This window comes from Dermacentor albipictus, chromosome 2 (genome assembly GCF_038994185.2).
Source record: "Dermacentor albipictus isolate Rhodes 1998 colony chromosome 2, USDA_Dalb.pri_finalv2, whole genome shotgun sequence".
Lineage (NCBI taxonomy): Eukaryota > Metazoa > Arthropoda > Arachnida > Ixodida > Ixodidae > Dermacentor > Dermacentor albipictus.
In genome coordinates, this window is record NC_091822.1 from 156,023,324 (window position 1) to 156,036,290 (window position 12,967).

A 12,967-nucleotide genomic window follows, 5' to 3' on the forward strand; every position below is an offset into this window, starting at 1 on the left:
GAGGCAGCTGTCTTGAATAATACACATTCTAAAAGAAACATAAAAGAGGGTTTTAGCCTGTCCATATGGTATCACCAGTTAACGAAACACTGGAACACCCGAAATTGGGATGGCAGCAGCAGCTCGCTCTGCTTTGTTCAACTACACTGCACTACAACACACATATATATATACACGTAGCTGTTTAAGGGTAAAAAGGAAGGACAACACATGATTGATCATGTTGCTGCCAGTACCTTTAGGTCAGCAGTCAAGTAGAACATACTCTTTAGTTGCAATAATAGTTTTGCACAGTTCGGCTGAGCTCAGCATCACAAGACGGTACCATGTATCTGGTGTTCCGGTATTCCATAAATTTTTACGTGCCACGTGTATGGACAGGCTTAAACACTAATATAATTTGCATTCATGTGCAGCACTGCACTGCACTTTAGTTTCTCACAATAAGTACACCACCGTTTACTCATATACGCTACTTCAGCCAGTACTGAAGTCCACGTCCTCAACTCGGACACAAGAGGAATGCTGCCAAAATTCACAACCGCCATAACCGCAGTGATGCAGCAGCGTTACCTGCATGAGTGACGAGTAGAAGGTCCTGAGCAAGATCTTGAGGGCGGTGTCTGGAACGGGCCACAGTGACACGAGGACGCAGTGTGCGCCAGCTGCGAGGAAAGCACCGGCTAGCGTCTCCAGGGATTGGGCATCCACTCGTCCGTGGGACGACCGCGTGTGGCACATGCTGAGGACCACCAGGCGGGCTACCAGCCGCATCTGGGACAGGTCAGAGGCCGTCAGCAGGACATCTGCCGTTGGTCGTGCCCCATCGCCTCCTTCTTCCCCACTTGCTTCTTCGTCCTCCGCGAACTCTGCTCCCGATGCCAGTACTATTCCAGGAATCTAGAGGGCATAACGAAAAGACAGTTGCGCTTGGGGTGCCTTGTAATGGCTCTATTTAAGCTAATCCATCAGTCACTCGATTTATTTATTTGCAATGGTTACAGTGTGCAGTGAAGGAGGCTGACAAAACAAGAATGCAATCGCATTGCGGTTTGTCAAAGCTCATTACCACAGACACCAGTGGCGATTTGAAACACTTGTTTGTGTGATGGTGCCAATTTTTCGGCAACTGTGGAAAACAGCAGAAAAACTCTGGCAATGCGTCCCTTTCACTGTAGTTCTTTCATCACAGTAGTTCACTCCTGTTCTTAATATACCGACTTTGGAGCAGGTTGTTTGCGACTTCCAAAAATTTAGGACAGTATGAAGGAAATGAAAACTAACAAGAACATGGATGAGTTCACATTGTGCATTGGCTAAATTGCTGGGAGGTTTATGTCTGAGTTAAACAGATTACAATGACCACAAGCATACGTAAGCCAGCTGTTCGCAGATAACAATTCTACTGCTGTAAATAGACATTCTCACCTTCCAAGATACGTGGCTGGCGATGTGAATGCACTCTGCCTGTCCTATCCTGCCAAGCACCATCTCCTTCGTCGCATCAGCACCCAGCAGAGGTTCACCGCCCAAAATTTCCGCAACCATCTCGGCTTCCTGTTCAGCATGTGGAATCTCCGCACAGCCAAGCCATTCTAGCGTGCAGGGTGATACCTGGGGTTGTTCATAGAGTGGTTTAGCAATTTAGAACACAATGAACGATTAATAGAGAAAAAGACAAAACCCCACTGGTTTAATTGTTTCCTTGTTGTGTCCACAGAGCATCAATTACCTATTACCGACACGAACAGAGGCCCATTTTAAAGCTCTCTTGGAGTTCTCTGGCTTTAACGTGCAATCTGAGAGGTAATTTCAAAGCTACAGTTTTGATTAAGCAACACCTTGTCACCATTGGCGACAGCCATGGCCAGCCAAGATGAACGGGTGCTGTAAATGCAAGACCCGCTACTAGGACAACCAAGTCAAACATATAAGTTTCTTGCAATAACTGCGGTGTGTGTAGCTGTGCCTCGCCACATTATGGAACTGCTTTGCCCAGTGGCAAGACAGCCATGAGTGCTGACTGATAGTGCCTCAAAGCGTAGAAAACAGTATGTCAAAAAGAAATGCTTCTGCAAGAAAAATTTATTACCATTTGTCAAGCTCAAAACAGTATTCTCACTGTGCTTCATGAGTTTCATCATGCAAGATTATTGCGAGATAAGCATGAGCACAATGCAGTCCTTAGCTACACAAAACCCTCGTTACTAAAATGAAGTCACATGTGGCACAAAAATGACTATTCATTATAAGCATATATTGGCTACATGCTAATAATGGAGAGAAACATCTTAGATTTATGCTTTACTTTATTATTTGCACATTCGTTATATTAATAAGGTTCCACTGTTTGTAGAACCCAAGTTCAACTGCTTTTAAATTTCTTAGGTGTAGGATGGAACCAGTGCAATGCGACTAGTTGTGTTTCTTTTAGAAAATAAAAAGGAACGCAGAAGAACTGCTGCTGCACCTACCTTAGGGTTGCCGACAATCAAGGAGATCAGCTGCTCCCCGGCCGCCATCGACGAAAATGCCGCTGCTCTCTGCTGTCCATGCTGCTGCTGCTGCCTTGCCGCCTTGGCCCGCTGGCCCGCCCGCAGTACCGACAGCGAAGGCAGCACTGTCAGGCTGAACCTCTCACATAGGTATTCGGTCGAGCCGTTTCCACGCAACATCGCAAACGGCACTAGGTAGAGGTCGCCGTCGGGCACGATGAGAAGGTCTCGGCCCGCGAACCGGCTGAGCTCCTCTTCCGCATGGCCAATGAGCAACTCATAGAGCGCATGGAGGGATGGGGGTCCGGGCCAGTGGGGTCGCGGAGCGCGCATGCTGCCTGCGCGGCTTGCGGGACCGGAGGTGACACTGACGCTGCCGACGCTAAACAGGCTGCTCAAGCTGTAGTTGGAGCTATTGAGGAGGTGGTTGCGATTGCCCAGGCGGCTGAAGCCTGCACTGCTCCGCCGTTCCGGATCCTGCAGAAGTTTTCGCAAGTTGATGGCCGTGAATGATTGTTGTTGGGACAACGCCAACGAAATTCATTGCACAGTTATCGTCATTGGAAGACAGGTGCTGAAAATATAACCAACGCAAATATTAAATATAATTGGTTACCATAAACAGGTGAACTTGTATACTGCATTTACTTCATTCAAACAAACAAATTTTTTTTTTTCGAAAAAAGTTATATTGAGCATGTTTCTTGCACATGTTGCGTTTTCATATGTTACGACACTGGCAGTTTCTCTGATGCAATAGTGGCCACGTATCTATAGACAGGCTAACTGAATGTCAGCAGTTACAGAGAGCTATATACTATCCGAGAAGCTACTACAACACACCCTACTTACCCTGTCGTTGCAGACAGCTACTACGCTAACAGATAGTACGAGTACCATAAAAACCTACTGACAAGAAAGAGTACTGTGGATACATCAAGCATGCGCTACTTCACTTTGTCAGTCACTGCATGCTGACGTGTGCTGTATTTTTCCGAGGTGCAACTTATACAAGACTATAGGGAAATGGTGATGTACTTCACCACAGAACTCAGCTGGACTTTGCTAGTGAGAAGCAGCTGTATGTACAGGTATGCTGTGCAACACTAACTTCTGCCATGGGGCAAACTACTACACTAAATGACAAAAGAGAAAAAATGGAAAGAGGAGTGCAGCATCATGTAGTGATCACAAAGGAGTATTAATTTTCGGTGTATGCTGAAATGTCGCAAACATACCAACGTCACATGCGCAGTGCAAAATCAGTGCAAAATTCTGCTTCTGGATTTAAAGTTTGGATCAGTCTCTGCATAACTGCCATTACGTGATAGTAACCGTGATTGCTATAGAAGCAGTACCTATGTAGCTTGATTTACACAGGTTGATCTGCTGCTATTCAAACGTGAATCTCATGACAGCAATGCACCAGAATTTTTTTTATAAAGGCAAAGACAGGGTGGCTCACCTGGCCAAAGCGGTCACTAGCTTCGTCCCAGTGGCTCAAGCACGCGTCCTCAGTGTCAGGATCGACCCCGAGTGATTCTCGGAGTGCCGACAGGTGGCGCTCTAAGAGAGAAGCTTTCTTTGGAAGTTTGCCATCCTTGTCTGGCAGAAGGGGTTCGGACTGGTTTTCACTCAAGGGTGTCTCAGTGAACTTGACAATACCTGTCAGGGAGATGCGTAATAGAAAGGCATTAATGTAGGAGGGCATCACTGTCACGCTAAAGCATGTATTGTCTACTGTGTGAGCTTTGACTTACATTTAGCATGACTGCCATGAGAATGCAATAAAAAGAAAAGTAAGAACAAACAGTCAATGACAACCAGCACTTGGAAGAGTGAAAAGCCTAGACTAGTTGCTTCTGTGTGAGACCAAACATCGTTCTAGTGAAAAACAGCACGACGGCTGAAAGTATAGCAGCATGTCCTGTCATCCCAACAAGGCTTAGAACCTCTGCACATGAAAATCGGACACTACATGCTGCTCCTCTACTTTCACTATGCCAATGTCAGTGAACGACAAGAAGTTTTTGCCTACTGGCACTTGAGGATGCCTTGCGTGAGAGGTGAGAAGCAATGTTGAGCGAGCATTTTCAAGGAAAGGACATGAAGGAAAGGCTCCGAGTGCAGCAAAGACAGCTGTTCATTGTCAAAGAAATGGCTTCCTCTGTTCACACATAAAGAAGGAACCTGTCAGCTTTACGTAAGTTAATCGCCAAAAAGCCATACTCAGAAACTATGAGAACCACCGGCAGTCCTTAATAGTGTGTTCAAAGTGCAATGTATTCATGGGGGCGTTCCAGCCTCAGCACTTGGAAATCGCCCAAGTTTTAAGCCTTACAAGAGGGTGCATTTGCATTTCACTTTCATCAGACATGCAATTGGTGCTCGACTGACTGCACAGTGTAGACGGCAGGCGAGCGAATCAAGTTGGGACAGTGGCTGCCAGTGTGCGACAGGTGTACCTTTGTGTGGGACCATGAGCCAGATGAGCAGGTGCCCTGCAGCCAGGCTGAAGTAAAGGATGGTGGCCTTTTGCCGGTTGACCACTTCCAGCAGTAGGGCCAGGCTGTTGGGCACGCAAGCGCTGGCCACTAGCGCACTCCTGCGAGTCTCGAGGGCATGCTCTGCAAAGGAGCGCGTACGGCTGCGTTCTGCCACCAACAGGGCCTCGTCCTGCCTGCCCAGGGACACCAGCACACGCTGCATGTGGAGACAATGAAAAAATAGACAGTTTTACTTATAAATTATGCAGGCGCAGAACATAAGGGGAAGCTCAGCAGATTATGACATGCCTGCCACGTTTCGGATTTGATGTTGTGGCCTTTGCATGGTCTGCTGGCTTGCATAGCTTGCGTGGCAAATATGCCATGCCAAAGGCGCCTGCTTTGACCCCTGATGTGTCTTGCTGTTAATAGCCCGCATGTTTGCATACAACCATTTGATCCATTGGAAAAGCTACTGAAACTTTTAAAAATGTGAGAAAGAGAAAACACTTGTTCAAATAACGTCCTAGTTTCACCACTAAGAGCACACGTCAGTGGTAAGCAAGTGAAGATATATTTAGGCGACCATTACACAAATTTATAAATGTTTCTAATATCAACAATCAGTCCGGTTAGTCAGCACCCTTCGAAAGCTGGCAGAGCTGTCCCGCCAAGACCAAAGAGTCAGGCAACCATATTGCTTATCACTTGCTCCTCTTCATAGTACATGTTGCCAGCTCTTCCTGCTCTGAAAACCAGAGGCCAGTATGAAATGCAAGAGTGGTGTCAACTCGCCTGCAGAGCCTGCGCCGTGTCGCCCAGGAATTCTGCGACTACCGGGTCGGTGCCGCGATGCTCTCCCAGGGTGACGGCTGCCATTAGCGCCTCTAGGAGGTCGTGAGCACGAGCCAGCTGTTGCTGCGCGCCGTCCAAGTCGCCCTGGAGCCACAGCACCAAGCCGAGCCGGTGCCGGACGCGAGCCTCTTCCTCCCGCTTGCCGCCTCCTAGCTGCTCGCATGCCTGCAGGGCCTGCTGCAGGTAGCTACATGCCTGGCTCACATGACCCAGGGCATGATGCACACGACCTGCAGATGTGCAGATATGCGAAGAGCATGTTCACAGAGCACATAGCACATATGGACAAGAGTACTGTCAAGCACTAATTGTACATTGACTGTGAGTACAACCTCATAAGGCCTAAACTTTGAGAAGGCAACATAGAAGCTGGAAATAAAGCTAATGAACACTGTCACGCATTCTGCCTTTACTCTAACAAACAGTGTGGCATCTTCTGCTGGTGACACATGCAGGCTTCCAACACAATATATCTCACCTTACTTGAGGCAAGTCACCTCCGTACTCATATCCCCACTAGCAGGCCTTAGTGACAGCCTTTATAAATAGAGCTTTCCAACTTGTTTTAAGTGAACTGGTCAACTAAAGTACAGTGCTGCTTACATATGTTTCTTTGTGAGCAAAAAAGTGTCTCTAATTTAATATTTATATGTACTTAAGAATGTACATACATTGGATGGGCGCCATGACTTAATCTCCAATTTGATTCTAGTCCTCTTACAATAATACCCAACTCCTTCTACTTTATACAAAAGCAGAACGGTGATGAACTGCAAGTAAAAAACTGTACAGGACAAGTTAATATGAAAACCATGATCCATCCACCAGAGCTGAGAGCAGACAGGCAAGAAATATAAGCAAAAACATACAATGCAAACTACGAGACATAGGTTCTAGTTAACTTGTGAGCAACCCTCTGAGCTAACCAGCTATGATGCGCTCACTCACCGAGGCTGCTGTAGGCTTCTGCTTTCGCAGCTTTGTCACCCAGTTGGGCAGCAATGCTCAGATGCTGTTCCTGTAACGAGACTGCCTTGTCGTAGTTGCCCAGTGCTTCGTGCGTCATGCCCAGGTTTCCATAAGCTCGCCCCTGGGCAGCCATGTTGTTTGTCTCTTCGGAAATCTCCAAGTCAACTTGGTGCCAGTGAAGAGCCCGGTCATAAGCACCCATGGCCTGCAAGAATTGTGAGATTGCAAATGTCAAATCAGAGTCCACATGACCCTCAATTCTGTTAGAAAAATTACAGTAGAGCACAATTATGCACATGCCAAACACAGGCACTAAGAATGACATTAACTGCTTAATGCCTCAAAGGTTAATGCCATTCGTATTGTTCCCACACGAATGCACTATACATTCGTGTGGAACATGGCATTACATGGCATTAAACTATACTATACTATACATGAGACTAAAAATTGATGGCAGCATGGGATTGGGCACTCTCACAACTCATTTGGCCATTGAATGTGAACAATATATACTCTCACTCAAAATGTTAGTATAGCTGCGTTTGTGGTGAGTAGTTACACAAAAACATATTTTTGAGGTACTATACTAAAATTTTTCTACACAAAATGTGTCTGTGTCTCTAGTGGCATTTCTTGCATGTTTACCTAAAAAATAATAATTTTGATAACATTAGGATTGCAAACGAACTCGTCACATTCAGTGTAGTTATCATTATCGTGGCATTTCATGTCATTAAAGAGGTGTGTGAAGAGCCTTTGGCTAAAGTGGGAGACACTTAAGGTCCTAAATATTTAATGGCACCAATACTGCCTTTGCAGCATCAATATAAGGTAGTGCCAAGGAGTTTTACCTGGTAAACAGCACCCATGCCGCAGGCTGCATCTCCTCGAAGGGACGGGTCGTCTTCTGCGAGCGCCATCTGTCGCTCAAGGCAGGCCAGGGCTTGTTCGTAGTTGCCCAGCTGTCGGTGCAGAGCGCCAAGTTCACCGTAAGCTGCTGCCTTCCCTGGCACCGCACTTTCCGCCGTCTGCTCGTGAGCCACAACCAACCGCTTCTCCAGGCAAACCTGCATCAAAGGTAACAACAGCCTCTTAGCACCTCTGGGGACACACACTAGTACACCATGGTTGAAGAACCCACCTAGCAGGACAATTCATTGGTTTTGTTTTCAATGTCACAAAGTTTGTGCCTAGGCTATAGCAGGTGCCATAATGGAAGGCTACCTTGAATCAGTAGCAGCCACCTGCTATTATTTATTTTGCACTAAAACTTGCATTATGGCACCAAAACGAAGACACTAAGGCTTGAAATCAAGCTTATAATGATATAACTAGCGCCCACACGTTCGTCACAGCGCTACTACAGCGGGCATTTTTCTATTGCCATAGATGGCAACGGATGACATCATCATGATATGTTCACACCACTTTGCGTTACTGGCCTCTTAAATGTGCAACGACTTCTGAAACCTGACCTCTGGCAACAAGCGCTGCTTGGAAGTTTTCACTAGCTCTTGGCGGGGCTCTGAGAACATCACAGTCTCCCTGTGAATGGCTTAGAAAGCTCAATCTTGGCTGCTAAAAGGAAAAGGCCCGGAACTTAGACGTCCCGTGGTCGTGCAACAAGGATGCTTACAAAACAATGTATGCTGCCAGCAAACAGAAGCTGCTCACCAGGGCCTGTTGCAAGTTCCCAAGGCTCCGGTAGGAGCTTCCGAGGCCCCTGTAGGCTCGCTCCTGATCGCGGGGAGACTGTGCCTTGATGGCAATGCTCAGGTACTGGTCATGACACTTGACCGCTTCCTCGGGGTCACCGAGGGCATCATAGCACTCGCCAAGGCTACCATATGCACGGCCTTTGTCCAGCAGAGTGGTGCTGCTGCTTCCAAGCTGAGAACGAAAAAAAGAGTAGCTGTGAGTCAGTTCACTGTGCAATGTGCACATTAACACACAGTCCTAAAAGGACAACAGCACTGCTACAAGCAGACCATTAAATAAAGGAACCTCTATTTTAGATACCAACTTCCACCTATAATATTTAGTGAGGCAAGACAGGGGCTGTCACCTTAAGGAAATGGGAAGTCACAACAGTAGTCGCAGTGGCTGTATTCCTCAGTGGAATCAACTAATTAACTGAACTCTTAGTCAACATCCACTTGCCACTGCTTAGCACCTAAGATTTTAGGTGGAAACCAAGTATTCTGAAGAATCGACTAATAAGCCAGAACCAGTCATATTTTTGTGTATGTATGTCAGCAGCTGACAAAACCCGAACGGTAAAACTGCCTGCACGAGCTAGGGAATGGTTAACAAAAAACGGTTACCAGACGAATTTATGTTCATATGATGGGAACGCCGCATATCTGGTGTGGCCTTGTGGCACCATGTGGCGCGACCAAACAGGGAGCACTCACCTGTTCGAGGAGTGCTAGCTGTTGCTCGAAGTACCCGATGGCGTCCTCATAGTGGGCCAGACCGAGGCGGGCCAGGCCCAGGTTGCCCAGGGCCTGCGTCTCGAGCGGGCAGTCGCGCAGCTGGCGCGCCCGCTCCAGCTGGGCCTGGTAGCAGCGCAGGGCCAGGCCCAGCTGACCCAGGGAAAGGTGCACCGCCCCAAGCCGACCTTGGGCCAGGCACTCGCCACGCACATCACCCAGCTCCTGCTGCAGAGCCAGCTCCTGAGGAGGAGGTCGCATTGCAGAGAGGCAGCGTTAGGATGCTCAGCAAAAATGCATTCGTGGGCTAATTAGTGCACATTCATAACGAACCTGAATGCAAAGAGGACAAAACATGCCTTGTCTTGTTTCCTTCTTGTATTGTCCTATTTGCACTAAGGTTCATTATGAATTAGGACTGTCACCTTAGTTGTTGAGATTGCCTCTTTAACACTTTTTTCATGCCATACAGTGACCCTGGGTTTCTGCTCTAACAGCTTTGTAAGAATATTTTGCACTTGTTACTGTTTTGCTTTTGCTCAAATGTTGAAATATGAGATCACACTTTTTTTGGCCTGCATCGTTCACTAAAACACTTGGCTTTCTTGCTCGCCTGCTCGTCCACGAGAAATCAAAAGCACCACAGTTGTGTGTGTGCTTTGCTGTCAAAGGTGTGAGCTGCTGTAGGTATGTGCAGTGGCTTCGGCTGCTTGTCGGCAAGGAAAGGCCCACAGAAGCTAGGCAATCATCAATGCCATTTGTTATAGTGAACAATGTAGACTCCAACATGCAATTTACTTGCGAAACTAGAGTGAAAACAAGGCAGCAGTATGTGCTAAATCCTTCAAGGCTGTTAGAATAAAAACGCAGGTCGCTGCACATAGATGAGCCAGAACACTTGTCATGGCAGTTTCAACACAACTGGTAGTGAGCTACACTCATCAAGTGTTTTAAAAGGCAGTGTACATACTGCAAGCTGTACTAGTCAGTGTTGTTCCATATTATGTGAAAAACAGCACTGTGAAACACCGCAGCTATATGTTTTTTTCCTGCTTTCCTTATTTCCTTATTTAATCTGTTTGATACCAAAGCAAACCTTCAGTTGCGAGTTTACGCTGTTTTCGTTGCCTTCTTTCTCGTCCTTGTGTTTTCGTGCTGTTTTTCACATGATGCAACTTACATAAAAAGTGAGAGAAAAACTCATCAACAAAAGTTTCCTCTTAAGTAAATCTTCTGCCAACATGCACATTTCACTCATAGCTGGCAAAACAAAGTGGCAAACATTCATGACGAATACTTTCCCTTGCACTTTTCCTCCACGGAACTATACATCTAGGCTTTGTGTGTGCAGGCCTTACACTCCAAATCACAAACAGCTACTTTCTACAACTTAGGCTCACTGCAACTTGTTTCAGTTTCCTAGTTGTATGCAATTGCCACACATTCTTAACTTTTGTTTGCGTGAGCTACTCCCTCTAGTCAGACTGTTATCGTGCTTCATAACCCCATGCTCTATGTTGTATACAAGCATTTATGCTGTTGTCTCTTCTTTGATGACAAGGCTGGCCTACCATGATCAGATCATATGAGCACTGTCTTCGAATGCTGGAGTATGCTCCCAAATGTATGATGACTCATGTCCATAAATAGCACATGGGCTCGAGGAGTGTCTGGGATTCCACAACTGCCAACTACGATCACCACATTCTTGTTGCTTAAGCATAACTTTATGTTCCACGTAGACTTAAACCAACAAATATACTGGTTCTACCCGTTCCGATGTCCACAATCTGATGGGATGTCTTTCTTTAAGCTTTCAAGTCTTACTTTAAGAAGCACCTACCTGCGTGTGATAGCCAAGGGCCTTTTCGTAACACTTCAACTGTCGGTGACAGAGGCCCAGGGCACCGTAGGCTGCGGCCTCGAGGTGACGCTCCTTGGACTGTCGCACCAACATCAGCTGCTTCTGGTACATCTGCACGGCTTCCTCGCTTTTTCCCATCTTCATCAGCACGTCACCCATATTGCCCAGTGCACGAAACTTGCCCTGTGTGCAAGAAAGGAGGATATATATATAAGTGGAACAATATGATACAGACGTTGTGGCGTGCTACACATAGTAACGCTACTCCGCAACAAAATAAGAATTTGGTTCGAGCGCTGCCCACGAAACCACACTGCACCAGCTGTCTGTATACCTCCCCGCTCAAAAAACTTAGTTCCCAGGAGATACTGATATTGAAAGAAGTTCACTTCCATCATGAAAGCTTACGTAAATGAGTGAACATAATGTGCTGGCATGTCTATGCAAATCATGAAAGGGAAATTTTCCATCCACCAGAGTGTAGAATGGAGCCAGGTTCCCCATGCTCCACCTGGCAGGCTTCCGCAAAACTTGTGTGCCATCTATGCAAATTAACATTTCCGATTTCATTAGAATAAATGCCATCCATACAATTTCTCTTAATTGAACAGGGGTGCACTTGCCACTGCGTTCTCCAGGTACAGAATTTTTACAGAGACCATGAGATTTTAGGTCCCTGTAATAACACATACATCCTGCAGGGTAATGAACTAATCAAACCAGTAATCAAATGCTCTCAGGTGTGCCTGTGCAAAACACTGATTGTGTCGTCTCTTTCGAGGTCAAGTGGCTGAGGAAAGGAATGTCTACTGTGCTCAAACACCTTAGTAGACAAAAAAGCATTACGCTGAAAAATTGCTGATCCGCTCAGTTTACGTCTTCATATTTAGATAAAATCTTATGACTAGCAGTAAGAACGTGAAGAAAGCATAATAAAAACTGCCACGCTAAATAAGAACTTGGCTGGCAACTGTTTGTCACAATCTGCACTGATAATTCTGACACGCTGACTTGAGTTCACATGCAGCTAGGTATGAATATGTGGCAGACTGTGAAGGTTGTAACGGCGCACGCAAATGTCAGCAACTAGTGACGAACTGCGACACAACGGGTGAAGCCAACGAAGTTGCACTTCCTCATCAAGGTCCTCACGTTTGGCATGGCCTGTGAGTGTGCACGCAGGTGACACGCGGAACCCAAAGGCTCCGAGCAATCGAGGGCGTAGCTGGCGACTTTCTACGCTTGCGTCTATGGTACAGTGCTGGATGCCTGTCTCACCTCGCACTCGTGCGCAAACTTACAAGATTTGAGAGCCAGCATGGTCCTCACACATTAGGTGAGATGCCCTTAAGCAGCTGGGCAACTGTCACAGCGGAGGAGCTGTACATACCTGCAAGTTCCGCGAGACTTGGGAGAGTGCGAGGAAGTACTTCTGGCACTCGTACGCTGCGTCCAGGTTCCCCAGAGCGAGGTGCGAGAGGCCCAAGTTGCAGTATGCTCGTCCCATGTTGATGCGATCGTGCAGGTTCTTGGCCAGAGTGAGGTCTTTCTCGTAGTAATCGATGGCGTCCTAAAAAGAGTAGTAGCAACATTTGCAACGTGTGTATCCCGCCTGCTGCAGCTGTCCCTCTAGTTATACGATCAAATTCGATTATATAGAAAGTGGTTAAAATGAATTATCCCTCATACAGAACAATTTCTGAGCACTGTGAAGCTACACCTCTTATTTGAAATAACTTGGGAGTGAACGAGAACATGTGGAAGCAAAGGGCCTGGTTTTTCGAAGCACATGAACCACTTGAAGGCCACTGACGATGGAGCCAAGGAAAGCATGGGAGAAAATAATTTATTTTTATTCTAAAT

At 46.6% G+C, this 12,967-nt stretch overlaps 1 protein-coding gene across 1 annotated transcript in view; it reads right to left on the reverse strand.

Moving 5' to 3' along the window:
• LOC135915511 (tetratricopeptide repeat protein 28-like) overlaps positions 1–12,967 on the reverse strand; it is a 54,965-nt gene that overhangs the window by 8,173 nt on the left and 33,825 nt on the right. The window contains exons 10-21 of the mRNA XM_065448624.1: positions 12,495–12,674; positions 11,084–11,287; positions 9,223–9,483; positions 8,483–8,698; positions 7,660–7,875; positions 6,785–7,010; positions 5,777–6,066; positions 4,961–5,198; positions 3,961–4,160; positions 2,475–2,972; positions 1,429–1,614; positions 574–900 (exon numbers count right to left, since the gene is read on the reverse strand). Of these exons, the coding sequence (XP_065304696.1) occupies positions 574–900; positions 1,429–1,614; positions 2,475–2,972; positions 3,961–4,160; positions 4,961–5,198; positions 5,777–6,066; positions 6,785–7,010; positions 7,660–7,875; positions 8,483–8,698; positions 9,223–9,483; positions 11,084–11,287; positions 12,495–12,674 (3,042 nt within the window). The remainder of the gene's footprint in view (positions 1–573; positions 901–1,428; positions 1,615–2,474; positions 2,973–3,960; positions 4,161–4,960; positions 5,199–5,776; positions 6,067–6,784; positions 7,011–7,659; positions 7,876–8,482; positions 8,699–9,222; positions 9,484–11,083; positions 11,288–12,494; positions 12,675–12,967) is intronic.